Raw genomic sequence first — 21,443 nt, 5'->3', positions numbered from 1 at the left:
TTCTGGATGTCTAATTTTAGTCCTCTTTCCCTTCCCACCCTTTTCTTATAAGGAGAGGATGAGAAGGACGCATAGGTAGGGTAATATTCTCTTTCTGTGCTTCTCCTCCTCCATCGATTAAAAGTAGGCAAGGCATATGCAATTGCGGATTTCTATTGGCACCGGTCACTTGGCTATTTCAGCGAATTTAGTTTACCGCATGCTTGTTTCCCACTTTATAATATAGAAAAAAAAACAACCTTTCATTGGCACATGCAATTGTGCTGGAGTGACGGGTTTAACGTCAGTCGCTAGTTTTTCCTTAATTTCTGTTGCTATATCTTTTACAGGCAAATATGGCACTAGAGCTGGAGTTTTTTCTGTCCTGTGAAATTCAACATTAATGAAAAATGTTGCTTTAATAAGTAACTAAAAATAACTTAATATAAACTTACTCTTCGGCACCAGTTCCATACTCCATCGCATAGTCAGCTCTTTTTGCAAGATCCTTTGTAGGTGTCTTTTTCATTGTCTCCACCAGCAACTTTAAAGCGTGTTCTGTAAGGAATCGCGATTATACTGGCAGCTTTTTAAGCATTGCGGTTATGTGTCCTAGATTAAAATGCCATCAAATTAAAAAAAGAAACAGTAAAACAGAACTTTACTTTTAAAAAAATAAGGTTTATTTTAACTATCGGGGAATTCAAAAAAACAATGGGTAAATATTTTTATTATTAAACTTGTGACTTTTGATGGACACAATCGCGCTCATTCTTATTCAAAATTGGTAATAATTTTTTATTCTTTTAATTATAAAAGTAATCTTACCTCTGTCCCGTACATAACCAGATAAATAATTAGCGCACCTTTTGATTACCTCTGAAATATAAGACAAATTTATATTATTTTATAACTCGACATTTTAACATGCAACTTACCATCATTATCTTACACATACCATTCATTTCTTGCTTCAGAGACTTGGGTGTAACTAAGTCCACGACTTTGTGTAAAGCCTTTTCAAATAAAGGTTTCGTTGCTGGATTTGGGCTAATGCTTGACAAGCCCGGTGCTTTCGTTAACCTAATAAAAACATTTAGTTTATAAATGTTAAAGGATAGCCAGAGGGGTGCATAGATCTCGCTGAAATACGGCACAAATGTAGAACATAGCCTGAAATAAGACATAGGCTGCGAATTAAGTTTTTTAATGCCGTGCGGACGGAGTCGCGGAGCAAATAGTGATATACAATTTTAGTTATTCAAATTACAGAAAACCTTTTTATCAAAAACCATTAATGATATCGTCAAGGGAAGTAACATAAATTGTAATGTCGCTTTTTTCTTTATTTAATTATTTTTTCGCAAGCGTGGTATTTAAATATTATAAATACTAACACATGAGCAGCTGCGAAGTTTATTTCTAAATCGGGAAATTGAGGTGTGAAAGGTTTAGATCCAGTAAATGCAAGTTCCTTTATAAGTATATCGAAAGCTGGACCTCGTTCCACTAAAATAATAATAATAATACTAGCGATATTTTAATTATGATTATTAAATAATTAATCCAAACTAATACTTACATTTATCGATAACACCCTGAGATAGATATTTTGAGCAAATGTCAAGAGTTTCTGTAATGAAAAATATTATTATTATTAGTAATGTACCTATTTAGTAATAATCTTACTTCTTACTAATGCTATAAATGCTAAAGTTTGTATGTATGGATGGATTCGAAGGTATCTCTAGAACGGCAACGTGGATCTTGCTGATATTTGGCATAGATTAAGAACACATAGTACTATTTTTTTTTTAAATTCTGCGCTGAAGGATTCGCGGGCAACAGCTAGTAATAAGCCTTAATAATGTATAGATGTGATTTTACCATTCATGTCAGTTTGCATGTCGAGTGGTGTAACCTTGGCCACCACTTTTCTCAGACCCTCCTGGATTTTTCCGGTTAAAACCGGATCATCGTGGTCGCTTTCCAAACTTCGTGCTTGAGTTAACCTTTGCATTAGGATGAAATATATTATGTAACGAATTAATAAACAATTTCAGACAATCAGATTTTTTTTAGTTTCCCATATCTTTTAGATTTTAAGAACTATAAATATAAATCATTGGAATAAATGGCTGGTTTTATATCAGATTGTGTGTATTTAAAATTTTATAAATAAATTACTCTGTAGCGGCATCTTCATTTGTTTCTTTTATTCTATCCTTTTCAAATAAAAGTTGTTTCGGTTGTTTACGTAATGTGCTAATCAACAGCTTAAAGGCAGGTCCTTTGTCCTCTGAAATAAATACGTCAATATAAAATAAAAAAATCCAACCCAACAACATACTAAACAAATTACTTACTATTATTTTCAGCATTCTCAGCTAAGAAATTCGAGCACAAATCAATCATAGCTGAAATTAAAGAAATGTTGATAAATTTCATCATTATTAGCTCACTATACGTCCCCTCCGAGGGGCTCGAAGCCTATCCTAAGTTAGGGGTCACTAGGCCATAGTCAAGTGGTCAAGTGACCCCTAACTTAGGATACGCTGGCCAAGTGCGGGTTGGTTGACTTCACACATATCTTTGAATTTCTTCTCAGATATGTGCAGGTTGCATCACGATTTATGTAGGTAATTTTAAATCAGAGAGAGGTATGAAATATTCAACTACCTCCCATAGGGACCTCTAGATTCTTCGGGGCGAGAGGTTTTGCTATGCCAGAAAGTGCATTATTAATTTTATTCGCTACACCACTGTTAATTTCCAAGACATCAAATGTAGGAGTTTCTTTAAGCCTGAAAGTAATTATTACATGCAATTTAAAGACATAACAGTAATCACTGACTTCCAAACAATGGAAAAGATTGCATGTACAAGTTTTACGACAGTGAAAACTCATTGGATTAATTACGTATTTAATTTTAAAATATCTACTTACAAATTTGCCGCTTCTGTATAAGTTTGGTGAAACTTGCCATGATCTATTAAATTCTCATCTCCTTGTTTATACATCGCGTTTGTTAAAATTATAAAAACTTCAAGCATATCACCTGTGAAAAATTAATCGGTAAAATTTAGGCAATTAATTTAAAATCTATATAAAATAAGCGGACCCGACAGACGTTGTCCTGTCTAAACGTCTTTAATGTGAATAAATTAATATGAAGTTAATATTTGATGAAAATTGTGAATCTAAACCATTCCCAGATCCCCTTGAACACACACAAAAAATTTCATCAAAATCGGTCCAGTCGTTTGAGAGAAGTTCAGTGACATACACACTCACAGAAGAATTATATATATAAAGATTAGTACTTACCAGTAAATTGCTTATAAGCAGGAGCTGTAAATAAATTTTATATTAAATAATTTAAATTAACCCAAAAAACGTATAAATTTATTCACTTACTCTGCTTCAAAGGCTGATCTTGACCCTGAAAAAGTTGCGTTAGTTAAAAAAAAACAATAATTTAAAAAAGCTACATTAATCTACAACTATCCTTCATTCTCCACTTGAGTACAAATGAACACGATTGAAAAAAAGGGAAAATGAAGAATAATTTTGACTTTAAAATATTCAATAAACATTTAATAAATGCAAACATTTATTTACCTTTCAGTCGTGTTCAAACGTTTCATTATCCAAATGGAAAATAAAAAACTATATCAAGTTGAAAAGTTTTAATCGTATTTCATTGTAATTTAGCATTTCGTACATGAAATTTGAAGTACAGAAAAAGCACCACCGTTTGAAGATCTTAATACTAGATATTATGGTTAAATTTCTATAAGTTTTGACACGAAATGCTTTGTATATTTTCATGATATTGGTTGATTTTTTGTCAGAACTCACATGTTGCATCATTTCGAGAAAATCATCCGTGAAACGCGTATCGCCGGCCGCGTCTGCCGCGATCACGTCTATAATAAAAACATGCATGTTTTGCATTCAAAGATTGTTATTCTTAAAAATAAAGCAATATGGCGCCCCTAAAAGTAATACAGTTAGGGAGCGGCAGCAAATCAATGTTTCCTGACGTTCCCTAAGGCCTATCAGTCGCCAGTATCCCTTTCACCACCGGGAGATGGTCATGGTTATTCCATCAAGCAACAATTCTTTTCATAGTACGAACCTGACAAATGTCAACAAGGTCAAGTTTCGCTCAAATTAACTTAAATACGTACGTACCATTTTCCGTTTTTTTTATTTCATAATTTGTGGATTTTGGTTTATAAGGAAGAAGATAGTGATATTTATTTTTCAGCCGTAGATGTACTCGTTTGTGATGGCGTCACTCCAGATTTAGTTTCAGACTTATCTCTGTCTTCATTAACTTCGGGCTTTTCATCATCAGCATAGCTCCTTTGCACTTCTTCTCGAACAAAAGAATACTTACACTTACACTGATGTATGTTGTTTCAAATTTCATGGTGAGTTCTCATTTATATTTCTCATCATCGTGAACAACAAAGCTTAAAATAGCTTCCTAACCTATACGCGTTTTTTGCGTAACGTTCCACATAGTAAATCGACTTACCTTCATCCTCGTCAAAGTCCATCATCAGCATGCGATCATCAGACTCCGTAAGTATTTCATCGATCCACACAGCAATCTGTTGATAACATTGTAAATATTTATTTTTCGTGTTTTCAATCATCATTAGCCTACTATACGTCCCCACCATGGGGCTCGGAACCTACCCTAAGTTAAAGGTGATTAGGCCATGGTCAACTACACTGGCCAAGTGCGGGTTTGTTGACTTCACACGTATCTTAGAATGTCTTCTCAGACATGTGCAGGTTGCATCACGATGTTTTCCTTCGCCGTAAGAACGTCGGATAAATGTACATATATAAATCGGAAATCGAAAAACACATTGGTACATGGCGCAATTCGAACCCAGGACCTGCAGATTGCAAGTCAAGTGCTTGACCCCTAAGCCACCGACGCTCTCGTGTTTTCAAATTATTTTAAAAAATAACCTAGTGTGCTGCTTTTGGCCACAGGGGTAAAGAACTTTGTTAAGCATATGAAAGAGGTTTTGTACCTTGTCAGACATCTCCATCATGAACCTTGCTTTTGGACTCGTACTGTTTCGTGACGGAGTCTTCATTCGCATATAACCGCATATATCATTTAAGATCAAATTCGACAGGCACAGCATTCTGCATGGAAAACAAAGTTACTTAAATTGTTTAGAACATTCAATCATAAGAAATTTAGGTAGATTCAGGATGTTCATTTCTATCTAACCCCGCGCTGGATAACGACTTACAAGTTATAAACTTTTTAAAATAGAGAAAATTACCCATCAGCAAGAGCGTAGCGTCCAGGCCTCGCAAGACGTTGTTGAATTCCTCTCGCAAACGCAACAGTCGCGTTCCTTGCCCACAAGAATCTTTTATCATCGCATATGGCCAGCAAATCTGTTTTCCCTTGACGTCTTAGCTTCCTAAAAGAAAAGAAAATATAATCTAAGATAGTTTTTAAAAAAGAAAATTATAAATAAAATAATAGCACTCACTTATTTCGTTTCCTCTTTGTCTTTCTTAAATTAACAAAGTACTCGTAAGCTTGCTCCGGCTTAAAAGGTTCATCGGCATCCAACATAGCTCGAATACGCCCGATCTAAACATATAGAGATAACTAAGACATCCATTATCCATCAGTCTGATAAACGTACTCGGAAAAAGCGTATATAGTACCATAATTACTGCCTATTTTCCTATCGTTTAAAATAGCTTACCGCGTCTGGTGTCAATATGTCGGCATGCTCTCTCCACAGGTATATCATATGCCTCCGGCTGGGCTTGGACATGTGCTCCAGCCGGTCAGTCAGCACAGCGCCGTGGCGACGCAGGCAGCGTGCATGTGCCCTGTACTGATGCTTTGATAGCTTCACATCAGTAGCTTTTGGACCCCTTTGTAACAAAGATAATGTTGCAATGCACATGTGAGAGTCTTTTGGCCGCAGTGTACATATTGTATATGTATAAATGTACACAATTTGAACAAGTATTGTTTTTAAATTACCTTCAATTTTAAACAATTTTTAAATGTATAAACAAAATATAGCGAAAGTAGCAATTGTAACTACTACTTTTTTAGAATATGTATAATAGAATAATAACTTATATAAAAAAAAATCTTGTTCCGACACTTGATTTGGCACAAACTGCATTTTTTTAAAGATGTTTTGTTACACTTACCTTGGCTTAGCTGGTCTTGGTGGGGGCCGCGCCGGTCTTTGGGGTAAAAATTTAAACTTTCGCCGTAAATCACGGCCTGTGACAATAGTTTCAGCGACGGAAGGGGGCGCCGTCGCCGTGGAATATGGAGGGTAGGGGGGATAGTCCGAGGCTATAAAACAAACTTTTTAAATTTTCCTAAAATTTTGTAAGAATTCAAACAACAGCAATACTGTCTACTACTCTGCTATCATGTGAAACACTTGTTCTGTCTAAAAATCAGATTATGTAGGATTTAAGTTTTATACCGGTAGTGGCAATCGGAACATCAGTTTCGCCGGCCTCCGACGGCGGTGCCGTTGCTTCAGCCATTTTTTGTAACTATATGAATTCTAACAAATATGATATTGAAATACAATCGTTATAAACATTGGTGGTGCTTGAAAAATAATAAATTGTCAGTTATACGTCAGAATAACAGCTTGTAATCTTCTGTGTTAACGCTATTACAGGTTGGCCAGTTTTTCGATAGAAAAAGTATCTATTAAATGTTTACAGTATGTCCGTCCGCAACCAAGAGAATAAAAAAATAGTACCCTATATATTCTTCCGGACAATGTTCAACATTTATGTCAAATTTCATCAAGATCTGTTGAGCTGTTCTGGAGATACCTCGTAACAACCACCCACCCACCTTCTAAACGTTCGCTTTTATAATATTAGATTAAATTAGAACGGCAAGTGACATTCATTTATTTTTAGTAAGTTATCTATTATTTACATTTATTCTCAGATTTTAAAAACTGCTTACTTACTCTTCACAGTATTCCGTTATGTTAAATATCGTCAGGAAGATATAAAATAAACTGATGAATAAAAATTGCTATATAATTTGTAAATAAGTTGTTTTATTAAAATAAAATAGGAATATATTGTATATAAGTGGAAATAAATAAATAAATATTAACAACACATTAGAAACGACAGAAGTCAAAAATGAAACACAAGATATGTATTTTAATAACTTTATTTGGAAATAGATCAAATAACATATAGGTACATAAGCCAGCCATTAACATACGACTAAATAATCACCAAAGTTTGGTAATCTGAAATACACTTATATAAGAAAAATACAAGCATTTAATTATTTAAATCTACTTTCACCTTTTACACTAAGGATTTATTTGATGTAATTAATTACATACCACAATTATCACATGAAAATATTGCCAAATTGTCAAAATCAGCGGTCACTACAACAGAGATATGAGAAATAAGTTGTTCTCATACTAAAGAATATTATAAAGATGGGTTTTCATTGCCAAAAAACTTGTACAAAACGTTGCTGTTGTTGTTTTTTCATAGAATACTCGATCCAACAAGAATTTACTTCCTTACCCTGCCTACCCTTATTTCCATGGGACGTGATTGACTTTCCCCTTGTATATAACATTGTCGTTAATCAATACTTTTCTCATCATGACTATTTCCAGCATTCTTTACTTTGTATTATCAAATGTTGTTCATAAGCTTTTTCATACTTCTCAAAAAATGGCATTTTCTTTTTGTTAGACCCGCTAACAAAGTATATCAAATCCTCACATTTCCACAATCCACCCTACAATATTCTACAGCTATAGACGTACATTTTTCTTTTCTTCAGATAAATTCCTTAGAAACAAAAAAAAAAACATTCTCGGTATTGAGATTGTATAATCCTTATAAGATCCACAGCCATATTGCCTAGCTTTGCCAAACCCAAAATAAAATATTTATACACTGTTGTATCATTCCTGGGACATGGCACAGCTTATTTATTTGATTAAAATTAAACAGTAATTTTAGTTAACATTAAATCAATAATCATTTCGTTAAAACTATATTTTTTAATCACATATTAATTGCAAATTGTATTAAATAGTTGAAACTTACATCTAAACATAGATATATTTTAAATATAGTATGAATTTTACATATTCAAAAATCACATGTTGTTATACATGTGTAGCAACAGTAGAAACTCCTTGCTCGACCTCTTTACTCATAATCAGAGTCATCTTGTTCATTTTCCTCGTTCTCCGACTCTGAACCAGTATCGCATTCCAATCCATACGTATAAAATTTATTTGAACGTCTCTCACTTCCATCGGGTATCACCAAAATCTGATAGTGTGTTTTGGCTATTTCTTTATCCATATATGGTATGTAACAGACTCTGTGAGACGGTTGTACCTTGCCAGGTATAATGTGCCCTTCATGCCTTGCCCTACCTATGTAAAGCCTCTCAGGGACCTCATCTTCAGAATAGCCTCCAGGCACAGCATTTACTGGCACTTTGTCACTGTAACTACTGATCCATATCAAATTGTAGCCGCACAATATCTGCAAAATAAGGACCAAAATAAGACATTTTAGAACAAATTTGATTCTTATGATAAAAATTTCAAATTCAAATGAAAGCCTAAATGGCAAGTTGGAGATTCCATGCATTTTTCTTTCGATTTTACTTTATCTATATTTTATTTCATGTAGTGATAGTTCAATTTGAGAAATACTATGACCTCTGACATTCTCAGATTCACGAAACAACATTTACCTGAAAGTCATCTTTCGCTTGTGCAGCTCCGCCCCATGGCACATAACAAACGTTGTCGGACCGGACATACTTGCCCGGAACCATTGAACCATTGTGGTACGCTTTGGCTACATACACAGGTTCATCTTCAAATCCACCAATATATGCCCCAAATGGTATATAATCTTTAGGATCATACCAGAATGGCTTGGGAGCTTCTAATGGCTTCAATTTGTGACTCCGAATAATTGGAGGTACTGAAAATTAATAATAAAGGTTTATAACAGTATTGTATGAATTGGCCAACTTAATAGGTGAAATTCCATGATCACACAGTAGACCCACCATGGAGTATAAGGGAGAAATATCCTACAAATGTATTTTACCATTCTCTGTGGATTAGAGGTATGTATGGGCAGTGGTCAATCCCTATTTTTTAGTTAGTACTAAATGACTGCAGCAGGCTTGTTTGTAAGATGGTTTGCCAAATATAAAGCAATTAATGTGGGTTGCTGATATGGGCTAATTTAAATAGAACAGCATGAAATTACATTGTAATAACTTCAATACATACATTCAACTTTCCAATGCACAGGTGTGCGTTCCCTTCTCGACTTCACATCAAGAGTAATGTACCGCAAACCGGGCACCTTGTTAGGGCATGTTATCAATGGATTAGGGTCATCACCCTGGCCCAGTCTTATGAAGTTTCCATACCATGTAATCCAAAACTTAGTATAATTCTCCGCACTAAGAACCCCAGGTGTACGAACCTTCACACGGTGCTCATTGCCCTTTTTTATAAAACTGTGATCATTGCTTAGCACAATCTGAAAATGAAATTATAGAATTTTAGTTAAGTAGAAATTTGACAAAAAGAAATACCAAAGTTTAATGTTTTTTTACATACCCAATAATCACAGCTGCGGATTACTTTCCTCGACAAACCTATGACAATATTTCGGGCTGCTCTCACTGAGAAAGCTACAGCTCCACTTGTTATTTCATAAAATGTACTTTCATGACTCGGCCATGTGGTCAACTCTGCAATGAGTAATAGGAAATGATATTGAGAAATTTATTCAGCTTAAAGATATCTTACTTATATTATAAATGCGAATGTTTAGATGGATTGATTTTTTTGAAGGTATCTTTGGAACGACTGAATGGATGTCGCTAAAATTTGGCATAGATGAAGAATATAGTCAGGAAGAACACATAGGCCACTTATTACGGTTTTTTTAATTCCGCGCAGACATAGCCGCGGGCGACAGCAAGTGAATTAATAATATTGCTATTGCAAGTATTGCAGATTTATGATTTGTCTTATTGATTTATAGCTGTAGAACAAAACCTACAATTGGGAAATTGATTACAACATGTTGTGTAATTACTAATTATTAAAATATATTTAATATTATTAAAAATAATAGTAAGTTCATGACCGTGGAAAACCTATAATGGAAGGGGTTGGTCTGGATTTCAAGGAATAATAGTAATTTTATTTTAGTTCGAATTGGAAATTCCTAATTTAATACAATATATGTATGTATATAAAGTTGGAAAAGTGAACTCACCCAATGGATCGCCCATCTTATTAGTGTCTTTTAAATTGTAGAAAATTCAAATAAAATACACTTGGTCTTTTCCTGGTTGTAATTTAGATAATTTGCTGATCTCGTTCGTCAAAATGACTGTTAACAACACAATTTATAATGTCTACTTCGCTTGAGAAATTAGCAAGGCAACGCAATAAAACTTTGTCGCCTCTGATAATAAATCAATAAAGAATCAAGATCAACCTCGTATCGATTTCTGTTTGGGGATGGAAAAGCGTTGCTGTCGCGTACGCGAAACATAATGTTGCCTAGCATCACTCCTTAAATATAACGAATTCCTACCAAAGGCTGATCTTATCTACAAAAAAATTATTCGGCATAAGCAGTACAGGTATATCGACGACACGGTGGACATGAATTTACGTAATGTCAGCGATTTTTTCGCGCCAACAAATAAAAATATGTAATTTGTGTATTATGTGATTAAAGTAGGTTTGCTTTGGAATCACTTTCTATGCGATTTGTTCTGTTCCCCTTTGTTAAAAATCTTGAAACACATTTACACCTCTCTTTTGTAAGTACAAATATATCCAAGCGCGCCAATATTCAATGATTTTAGGTAATTTTCGATACAGAAATTACCAATCTTTTAACAGATTTCATAGTAGCAACATTCAACTTGTATATTTTTGTTTTGTTATTTTATTGTTCATTTCATTTTTGTCATTTTTAATACATCTGTTGTGTGTCACTTTTCCAAAAAAAAATTACTAAATAAAATATAATTTATCAATTAAAAATTATAATATTAGAAAATAATAATTCATCAGGTTTTACAACACTAGATAAATTTTGGTATATACGAAAAATAAAACACCGATTGCAAATATATGGTGCAATTTGCGAAATGTGTGATACCACTTGTTTACAATGTTTGAATTAATAGGTAAGTCAAAGTAGTGCTATATAAATAATAAGTACATAATAATGCTTATAATTAATAGACAGATTGATTATTTATAAGATGGCAGAAAAAGCTTTTACGCTTAAAATAAATGTGTTTTTTTTAATAATTAAAGATATATTATTTTAAACATACTTAATATGAGAAATGTTTACAATAGCATTACTTTAATTCATAAATATTAATTTAACGGTTTAATTGTTAATTTTATCTATTTCCCTTAGATATTAAACATTATCCTACTTTGATTTTTAATATTTTTAGGAACACCATACAAGGTATGCAAAGTAGATAACTGTGGAATAAGAGTGAAAATAAAAGTTAATGGTTTTGCACGTCCACAAGCAGTTTTTCATCTACTTGCTAAAAAGTGTCCACATGTCGAAGTTTACAAGGTATTATATTTATATGGATCTTTTTTTATATCACTGGTAATACTAGTTTTAGAAAACTTACCATATAATTTTGTTTTAGATTTCTTTAGGGAGATTAATAGAAATAAAAAGTCCTGAACATGAGGCTATAGTTCAAGATTTTGATGGAGTAGATTGGTCAATTGTCAATGAATTCTTTATATCATGGTATGGCAGCATTATACGTATTGGCCTCGTTGGTAATCAAAATGTTCTTGAATTCAGTCAAGAAAGAAATATCTTGAAAGTCATTGGTTTTATCAAGTTTATGACAATAGCTGAAGATTCTTCATCTCAAATTTGTTTGAGTGATTGGATATTTGAAAGTAATTTCAATTTACTTGATTATAAGTAGTAATTATCTCTCTCTCTCTCAACAATAATACATTTAATTTACATTTTTTTCTATATCATAAGGTGGCAAATGAGCGAGCGGCCACCTGAAATTGCTGATATAGCGAAGTGACCGTTGCCCATTGACATACGCAATTGCATATGCATTGCCTACCTTTAATCGACGGAGGAGATGATGCACAGAAAGAAAGTATCTTCTCTTTCCATGCATCCTCTCATCCGGAAAGTCCACTTCCACTTCGCATCCTTTCCTTATAAGAAAAAGGGTGGGAAGTGAAAGAGGACTAAATTAGGCCTCCGAGACGCACACTCATCAGACGAAACGCGTTTGCTTCTACTTCACGCCTGTCTTTTGTGTGGTCGTGGTATTTCACCGGGCGAGCCGGGCCAATTCGTGCGAAGATGTTAAAGCGGGCTCTACCACTGTTATGCAGCAACTACATGCTTCAGATATGAAGAAATAACCAAGTAATAAATGATAAAAATATACCAGTAATAAATTAAGTAAATAAATACACAAATTGTAAAAAAAATGCCATACTCCTCTGAAACATCTTGACAGATTTTTATTGAATTTTATATTCATATTCAGTATTCCTAAAAATATCTAATAATTACTATCAATTTATATAATTCCGCGTGGACGGAGTCGAGGGCGACAGCTAGTATATTATAAATCTATTTTAAGGTCCACCAGAGATACCTTATTTAACAAGAAGTGTCAAGATAAAAAACAGTAAACTGTATTGGAAGTCATTAGATGGTGATAAACTTCCTGCCAATGCTATAATAGGTGGTTTTCAAAATGAACCAATATACATAGCTAGGGCAAAACACAGAGGATCCCTTTGTCCTGGGAAATATATACATTCACAACGTTGCGCCTATGTTCCATGGGGCTATAGTGAACATCGAAAGGATAAATTTCAGGTAATTATTGGCTAAATGCTATTATATTGTTTTAATTTCTTCTCAATTGTTTCAGTCATCAAAGACTGGTCACGGTCATCAAGTAGGTGCCATGATCTGTTTCACTAGGCACCTTCACTCTTCCCAGGCTGCTGTAAATTTCGCACATACATGCAAGAGGATGTCTACCTTATTTTTATTTAGTAATGCATAAAACTTTAATTTGACTAATATTCAGTGCCTTATACCTTTTTTTCTGTGATAAGGAGACATATAAGCAGGATTTTGCTTTATGTTAAGTGGTTTTTGATTTAAACAGATGAAGATTTCCGGTCTTCCTTTTTGAAGGAACCTTTTTTTCAGACAAACAACAGATGCAAGAATTTCTTTGTTATGAATCATAATGTGAACATTTTATTGTTCCAGATTCTATGTGGTTTAAACATCAGATGGGTTAATTGTGAAGGAAAAAATATACCTGAGAATGCATTTATTGGAGGCTATTCCGAAGTAAATAATGAACCATTGTATATAGGTCGTGCTCAGTACGGCAGTGATCTTATATGTGGTAAAGTACATGTGTTATATGGTACTTGTTATATACCACACAATGGCTGTGAAGTTGAATATCAGTCATACGAAATATTAGTGATACCAGATATTCCTCAACGAAGTATACAAGAATCGCAACAATGTTGTGTTGACTGCTAATTTTAATAAGCTTATATAAAATATTTATTTATATTAATTAATAAATTAAGATTTTTAATATTTTGTTTAATTTTTAACTCCATAATTACTCCATTTGTAATAAATATTATAGAATATTTATCAATATACTGCAACTATTTATTTTAGTACTTAATTGATACAGGAAATAAATACATTTTTACTTTTTAATTTATAAATAATTTATTTTAATATAACAGATACAATTGCTAGATCAAAAATAGTTATTATGCAGTGCAGCAAAATTATATAATTATATAGGCACAGTGTGAATAATCAACTATGTTCGTCCAAGCAGTTTCACTGCATACAAAGCTTAATTTCTACGTGATTTTTGTGAATATCACCAATTTTTTGGTTTCACTTGTCATGTTTAAGCCATGAGTACTTCGTAGTCAGGGAACCCTAGTTCCTGTCCACCGAAGGGGATGTAGCAGACGCCGTGCGAAGGTTGCACTTTCCCCGTAGTGGTGCTGCCCTCGTGACGTACACGGCCAATGAATAGAGGCTCCCCGTCTTCTGACTCGCCGCCAGGGAACGCACCCGGAGGAATGTTGGACCCACTCACAGGCACCCAGTTGTTAGAACCACCCACAAGGAGCTGAAATTAAATTTATATCTATAGTAAATGTGGTTTTTTTTTTAAAACGGCTCTGGCATATAAGTTACACTACCCATTCATGTAGTTTTAATATCACTGAGATAAATTGGTTTTTACGACTCGATATAATTTACCACTTGACATTGGAATGTCGTTATAGTGGTCTCATGAGTGTTGATTGGATGTTCCCTACCTGATATTCTCCTTTGCCGTGTTCCTGACCGCCCCAGGGTACGTAGGCGCAGCCGTGAGATGTGACCAGTTTGCCGGGCAGCATGGCGCCCTCGTGCTGGGCGCGCGCCACGTACAGCGGCTCGCCGGAGCAGTCCTGTCCGCCGACTACGGCGCCCGGCACCACCTGCCCACTGCTCGCGTCCATCCACACAGCCGACCCGCCAGAGGGCGCCACTGCTGGCGCTCCGCCCGGGTAGCCCGCAGGCGGACTGTACAGGGCCGCCGCGGTAGGCGCCGATGGCGTTACTGTATAATAAAGGTCGTATTACAAAAAAATGTTGGTATGTACTTTGTATTATTTTAATTAATTAAAAGCAAAGAAAAACGTAAAAATAAAAATTAGAATCAGAGGATAAACATAATAAGGATTTTTCAAACTAAATATATATTACATATATATGCATGCACCTTTTTTATGGCCGTAGAGTTAACTTAAAAGACATCGTAGTTAATTATCATATGCATATGCTTCTATAGATATGTACACGTGCTTATATGCATGCAATGTTAACAAAATCATTAAAACTAATTATAAAGAAACAGAAAAGAAAGAAGCTAATTTACTCAAAATGTACCCAACATACCACGAAAACCATTCAACATCTGGATGCATTTGCCGAGGAGTGGTTACACACAAACGAAAATACAGAATCTACACATTAATCGTGTAATATACTAATTGTTAGATGCATACTTAAATTATATGCGAATATATTCAATGACATAAAAATTAACAGCAATTAACATCAGAAGCAAAAATCTCTAAATATTGATTCGACACTCAACGAGTCGCTCCACCGCTGTAGAAATGCCTGATGCGCCAGCTGCCGCGCGCGCCGTAACCTGACCGCACCCCGAAATGAGTCACCGGGAAGGGAGTCGGGTCCACCCACTCCATTATCACTGCCCCATTAGACCCGTCGCGAACAATCAACCTGCCGCATCTCCATTCGATCAGGAATTTCCTAAACTCGTTGGGATTCATGAGACCGGGAGTCGGAACTGTCACCTACGGACCGTTACAATGCCTTATATTCTGTGATCGTTTTAAAATTAATATTTCATTACGACACTTAATCTTGTACGCTACCTTGTCAGGCTTCTGTCTGCAATGTCTGATCACGGACTGGGTGTTCTCCCAGCCGCCGAGGATAAACTCGTACATGGGATCCATCTCACCGGGTGCCGGCGTCAGACATACGTGGCAGTTATGGGGACCGCGGTACTCAAATTCCAGGGAGCCGGCCGCTACGGGTCCGAATTTATATTCTAACTTGTCCGGAGTGTTGAATTCTTCCGCCTCTGCATCGATAATCTGGTATTTAGTTATCGGTGTTGGGTACACTTTGATACTGATCGCGTTATGGTTACTTACCTTCAATTTTCCACGTGCCGGTTGCGCCCCAGCCGGTGCAGACGCCTACGAAGCCGACGGGGAATGGCTCCGGGTCGGCCCAGGAGATGAAAGGTATGCTCTCTCCCTCGCGGCCGGCGGACACTACGCCGCCGTCCCACCGCACCCAGAAGCCGCGGAACTCACCGCCGTTCACAATACCGGGTGTTTCAATTTCCACCTTGTCTGGCTTAGCTTTGTTCTTTCTGATCACACTTTTAGTGTTTCCCCAGCCGCCGATCATAATCTAGAAGTTAAATAAAATGTTAATTTTTAATTTATGTGAATAGTCTACTTTCTTTTAACTAACGCAATCTAACTAGATGATTCATTACGTTATCCTATATAAAATGTATAATTGTTAAAATGGTCCAACTTAACAAGCATAATTTCAGATAGTATGGTGCATTTAATAACCTCGTATATCGGCTCAGAGTCTTGGGGCCCCATGGTGAGAGCGATGTGGGCATCATTGGGAGTTCGCACTTTGAACTGGACAACTCCGCTCGACACCGGGAAGAACTGGTACTGGAGGTTGTCCGGAGTAGACACATCTGTAAAAATATCGTGGCACGTTATTATAGAAAGCTTAAAACAACTAAATACTATCTAAGCTTCTTATTGATTATTTGAACTATAAATTCTCAGCAGGCTCAGGCAATTCTAAATATAGTCGTGCGGTTGTTTGCGGGTAAGTGGTCGCAATCCACTCCCACAGCTTTGGTATAGTTAGTTTAATATTCCTGCAGCACCACAAAGTTCAATGCACCTAACTGTAATGATAAAGAGAATGCGCGGAACATTATGCCATCCAAAAGTAATGAAAACTCCAATTCATATAAGGAAAAACATACAGACGAATTGATAACCTCCTTCTTTTTAAATTTGGATAATGAAAAAACGTATGTTCAAAATGATAGCTATAAAATTATAATTATTAGAATAATAATGTTTTCATTTGTTGTCACTACTGGAATTGACTGAAGACGGCTAGGAAACGTAATTTTTTATAAATTCTAGTTCATCTAGTATATCTCTGGAAAACATGTTTTAGTTATGTTTGTATTTAAATGTTGTTTTCCGACCGTAGGTATTTATCTTTATGTTTATTTGAGAGTGGTATAGTATGATGTCATTCGATCGAATCAATGTTGCCCGACCTTCGGGCGCCTGTTGTTGCGACGAGAAATTGGGGCAAAACTTGCGCACTAACATTGATCGATACGATTCTTACTGAAGAACTGAATTATATAACCAGCTGTTTTACTGAGGGACATATTTATCTTGTTCTCCGGTATGTAGGGAAATTTTAACTATAGAAAATGGTTTTATTTTTGGAACTAATCGTATCAGGAATGTTACATGTGTTTGTTTTATAATTATTTCTCATAAAATTTATCTTTTATTGCTCTTGGTGTGCCTACATTTTTACACTGTACTCTGCATGAGCTAATTTATGAATAATTTGGTACCTATTTGGTATTCGCAAACAATAAGTAACTTAGCTTAGCTTCAAATATAATTGCTATTGTTAATAGTTTCAATATTGTACCTAGAAATAAAATTGTCCTTTTCTACTTTCTCGCTAAATTTATAGCAAAATTCACTGTAGTAAATTACAGCTAAGTATATATAAACAAGATGTATCTTGCAACCATGATTTGATCAGTTACGTGATAATAAAAAAAATCTGTAAGAATGTACTTACATTATTTATCTTAGCACGTTGTAAATATCATGAAATACGACTAGAATGAGTCACAACTCTCACGCCGACAATTTATTTTATTGTACAACACGTAATAACTATCACAATACGTGATTACTAAGTGACTAAACCTTCTACATACTTATAAGTTTGAGGGCCAACTTTCGAAACCAACAGTTTCAAATTAAATTTTCAAATACATTTGCGACATCTTTTCACTTTATTCAGAACACAGGGCACAATGTAAAGAGTAAGTGAAGTAAAAAAAATACTGTCATAATTCGTCAGGCGTCAGCATAACACCAACTCGAGGCAATAGATTATGCAAAGGTCGTTAATAAAAGTAGTATAAGATACTCCTAGTTCTCACATTTTCATGGAAAGCGGCGATTGCATAAAAATATATTCTAAGAACACCTAACTTAAAACGATTTCAAGGTCAAAACTGAAATAACGAGTCAGATATTCAAGAGCAATTATTATGACGATAAGTGCCGTAGAATTCGTTCGAAACTAGAATTCAGAATAGAATTCTATTTCAGGTTCTCTTCAATAAATGACCTTTATTATATCAAGGACTTGCATGCAAAAGTATAATTCATTGAATTTTTATTTCTCAACGGGTGGGCTGTGTCCAATTAATTTTACAACAAACGTCATTACTTAGGAAGCTCTTTGATTTGCTATAGACATATAGTCATCTATAGTTGGATTAGTTTTAGTCAGCAATGTCACAAGCGTATTGTATAGTCCCGCCGTTTTACATAAACTTAGTGTTCTACAAAATACTGTTGTATTTTATATTGCCGGGTCGTTTTATATACTATAAAAATATGTTTTAAAATACAAAGTAGTCATCCATAAGTCATAAATCTATAAACATATTTCTAGTAGGATGCAAATTCATTTTTATTTTTTAAACGTCAATAAAATTAATAAAGCAGGACTCTATGAAGAGTATCTATTGACATTCCTATCAGCACACAACACATAGTATGTAGATACCGTATACAGAAGACATTTGCGTTATAAAGTGAAACGAAGGACAACAGGTGCTTCTACAATAGCAGACGCAGGATTAAATAATCGTTAACTAACCTATAATATAAAAGACCTTGCTTATTGTCACACAATTGGAACGACCAATGGAAATCTTTGCTTGACCAGATGAACTCATTGCTAAGAATACAACTTACACTGTAGATGGGTAGGTACCGTATCAGTTAAATCGATGATTTGTTTGAAGAATAAATTTATAATTTAAACATATGATCTAAGTTAAGTATCTTGATTTCCCAAGTACATATAAATAATGTCAATGCTAACGATGTCAAAAAAATGATCAGTTAAAAATTTATCTTGATGTAATTATATCCCATTCACTACGGAAAGTTTTAATACTGTGGATTCTTCGACAAAAGTAGTTTAGTTTTTGCCACACCCGACTTTGGCTTCAGTCCAGAAAAAAGCCGGCTGGTTTATTTACCTCAACATCAACGAATCTGATTAGAAAAATTGCAGATGATAAATACGAGTATGAAACTTCTAAGAACAAAAATTAAAAATAGTTCATTCTGTCACAATAAGGTTTCTTAAGTATTAAAAAAAAGTCTACTTACCCATGACATTAGCCATGTTGATAATTTTTTAAGAACTTTTCACCGTTTGCGAAAATAAAACCGTCCGCTTTCGTCCGCGATATTTGAAAACTGAGCTCGTGTGAGACCGCATTCCGCGGCCTCGGGCCTCGGGTCGCGTCGAGTCTAGCGTCGCAGCGCAGAGATGATGTCATAGGTACCGGTTGCAAAAAAGGTACGACATTTTCGTTAGTTTTTTAATCGAAAATGTATCAACCAACCTTATTTTATAATGTAGAGTGAATATATTTAAATACGTACATAAAACATTTTATAGTAGGTATGACAAAATTATATTCCCCAGTCTGATCAAAATAACGCTGTATTTTGAAGCGTAACGAAGCAAAGCAACTATAGTATGGAGTAGGTACAAGCTTGCTTTGACCTTCACGTTTGATGAGTACGTAAAGGCCAGGTAAACAACATAATTATATTTATGTTTTCTAGATAACTATATTGACGAATTCTTCATATACGTAAACAACAGAAACATCTCGATATGTAATATTACTAATATTATAAATACGAATGTATGGATGGATGGATGTTTGTTAGAAAGTATCACCAGAACGGTTGCATGGATCTCTCTGAATTTTGGCTTAGGTGTATAACACAGCATGGAAGAACACTTATGTTACTAATTATTATGTTTTTAATGACGTGCCGGTGGAGTCACGGGCGACAATTAGTATCTATATATGTAATTTTGTAGCTTACATAAAAATAAAAGACTGGATATTTAAAATTTCTCCTAATCCAAAGTATGAATAAAAATATTTGCTTAAGAGAAAAAAAACTACTTTTGAATGGAAATTTGTACACGATCTTTCGATATACTATTAAAAAAGAAACACTAGAAAGGATACATCCTTTACTTATTAACATTATTTCAATCATATTTATTACAAATACATACAATGTTGTAAATTGTTACTAATTAATAACACTGTCAAATGATATCTATTCATCAAATGAAAATATTAGTATTTATCAACTTAACAACTGAACTGATGCAAAGGTTCAAAGTTTAAGGTAACTTCTATTTATGAGGTGACGTGGGTCACATGAATATAGGTTTAGTATAAGTACATTGAATAAGTTATTTATGAGTCACAGTCCAAATTTAACTTAGGCATAAAATATAATTTTAGGTAAAAGCAATCGCGACGAAGTAGAGATCTTAAGAAATGTATTATATACGTATTATACAATTTGGAAAGAACAAATAATTTGAAGTAGACCCACTATTACTTAACTAATAATTAAGCAATAAGATGCACTTTATAGAAAGTAATTTGAAGCAAAAGAAATGAGTCACATTAAATCTCTGTTTATAGTCATCTTAACCAAGGTTGTAATTAACGGTGACGCCACCACGACATTAAATTTTATAGCGTAGGACTACAGTCACAATTTTGATCACTGTTTATTTTAAGATATGACTTAATACGTCATCGGCTGTTTCATAAATATTGTAATATTCTATCGGTGTTTTAATTCATACGGCAGTTCATATCAAGGTTAATAAACGGAACTACTAACTATGTATAATTGAGTAATTGCAATGATTCACATTAAGTATTGATGTTAACATTTGTCATATTCCGATAATCTAATTATCTTCTTTACCATTTAACGTAACTTATTCCGTGAGAAATTAAAGATAATGTACTAAATTTAACAAAACTATAAATAGCTATATCAAACAAAATTCTGAACAAACCAAAGTTCCAGTGCCATCTAACGATTAGTAGCATTATTTATCTGTGTCTTCTAGCAAGAAGCTAGTAATAAGCATTTGGTTAGAGCGCCATCTATCTTTTGAAAGAAAAACTTTTATTGTCGGCGAAAAAATATTGAATCAATAAGTATGCAAGGTCTACTAAAGATGGCAGTATTATGAATTTAATTTAAGGTGGCAGTATTCAACAAGATGGCGTTTTAGATTTTTTTAGGAACAACAAAAATCAAACATTAATCTAATTCGGATGATTTTTTTCCTTAAATTTCTGTTCAAGAACGCGTCTTATAAGCGCCCTGTGATAATTGAATCGCAGTCTTAAATCATTTTATCATTTCGTAAAGGTACACATAGACAAAATATATAGTTAGTTATATTTTGATTGGTTTGAAGCAAGGGTTTAAAATCATAACTTCAAAATATTTATAAAATCAAACATAACAGG

General features: G+C 34.3%; 4 protein-coding genes across 4 annotated transcripts; 1 reads left to right on the top strand and 3 right to left on the bottom strand.

Moving 5' to 3' along the window:
* Window positions 1-192: 192 nt before the first annotated feature.
* On the bottom strand, window positions 193-6,652 carry LOC106123877 (uncharacterized). The gene is made up of 21 exons (XM_013320289.1): window positions 6,487-6,652; window positions 6,200-6,350; window positions 5,737-5,911; window positions 5,515-5,618; window positions 5,299-5,442; window positions 5,038-5,155; window positions 4,527-4,602; window positions 3,842-3,909; window positions 3,398-3,422; window positions 3,308-3,331; window positions 2,927-3,038; window positions 2,659-2,783; window positions 2,346-2,396; window positions 2,167-2,278; window positions 1,867-1,991; window positions 1,562-1,612; window positions 1,377-1,488; window positions 938-1,062; window positions 808-858; window positions 435-537; window positions 193-364 (listed from the first exon to the last, which is right to left on the bottom strand). Exons 1-21 carry the CDS (start codon window positions 6,548-6,550, stop codon window positions 193-195), a joined length of 2,088 nt encoding a protein of 695 aa, XP_013175743.1. The 5' UTR covers window positions 6,551-6,652.
* A 567-nt stretch (window positions 6,653-7,219) lies between these two features.
* On the bottom strand, window positions 7,220-10,630 carry LOC106124845 (uncharacterized). The gene is made up of 5 exons (XM_013321842.1): window positions 10,334-10,630; window positions 9,667-9,800; window positions 9,331-9,586; window positions 8,778-9,013; window positions 7,220-8,563 (listed from the first exon to the last, which is right to left on the bottom strand). The coding sequence occupies exons 1-5, from the start codon at window positions 10,347-10,349 to the stop codon at window positions 8,219-8,221; spliced, it is 987 nt and encodes a 328-aa protein (XP_013177296.1). The 5' UTR covers window positions 10,350-10,630; the 3' UTR covers window positions 7,220-8,218.
* A 445-nt stretch (window positions 10,631-11,075) lies between these two features.
* On the top strand, window positions 11,076-13,718 carry LOC106124070 (uncharacterized). The gene is made up of 5 exons (XM_013320525.1): window positions 11,076-11,261; window positions 11,544-11,674; window positions 11,754-12,018; window positions 12,735-12,976; window positions 13,382-13,718. Exons 1-5 carry the CDS (start codon window positions 11,246-11,248, stop codon window positions 13,664-13,666), a joined length of 939 nt encoding a protein of 312 aa, XP_013175979.1. The 5' UTR covers window positions 11,076-11,245; the 3' UTR covers window positions 13,667-13,718.
* A 125-nt stretch (window positions 13,719-13,843) lies between these two features.
* On the bottom strand, window positions 13,844-19,364 carry LOC106124656 (uncharacterized). Its single transcript, XM_013321545.1, has 7 exons — window positions 19,240-19,364; window positions 16,330-16,466; window positions 15,895-16,159; window positions 15,610-15,821; window positions 15,306-15,528; window positions 14,479-14,765; window positions 13,844-14,285 (listed from the first exon to the last, which is right to left on the bottom strand). Exons 1-7 carry the CDS (start codon window positions 19,253-19,255, stop codon window positions 14,058-14,060), a joined length of 1,368 nt encoding a protein of 455 aa, XP_013176999.1. The 5' UTR covers window positions 19,256-19,364; the 3' UTR covers window positions 13,844-14,057.
* Between the last annotated feature and the right edge of the window lie 2,079 nt (window positions 19,365-21,443).

The sequence above is a fragment of the Papilio xuthus genome, unplaced genomic scaffold (assembly GCF_000836235.2).
Source record: "Papilio xuthus unplaced genomic scaffold, Pxut_1.1 DF825946.1, whole genome shotgun sequence".
Classification (NCBI taxonomy): Eukaryota; Metazoa; Arthropoda; class Insecta; order Lepidoptera; family Papilionidae; genus Papilio; species Papilio xuthus.
The sequence above is the reverse complement of the archived record's forward strand: the minus strand, read 5'-3'. Positions and strand labels throughout refer to the sequence as shown.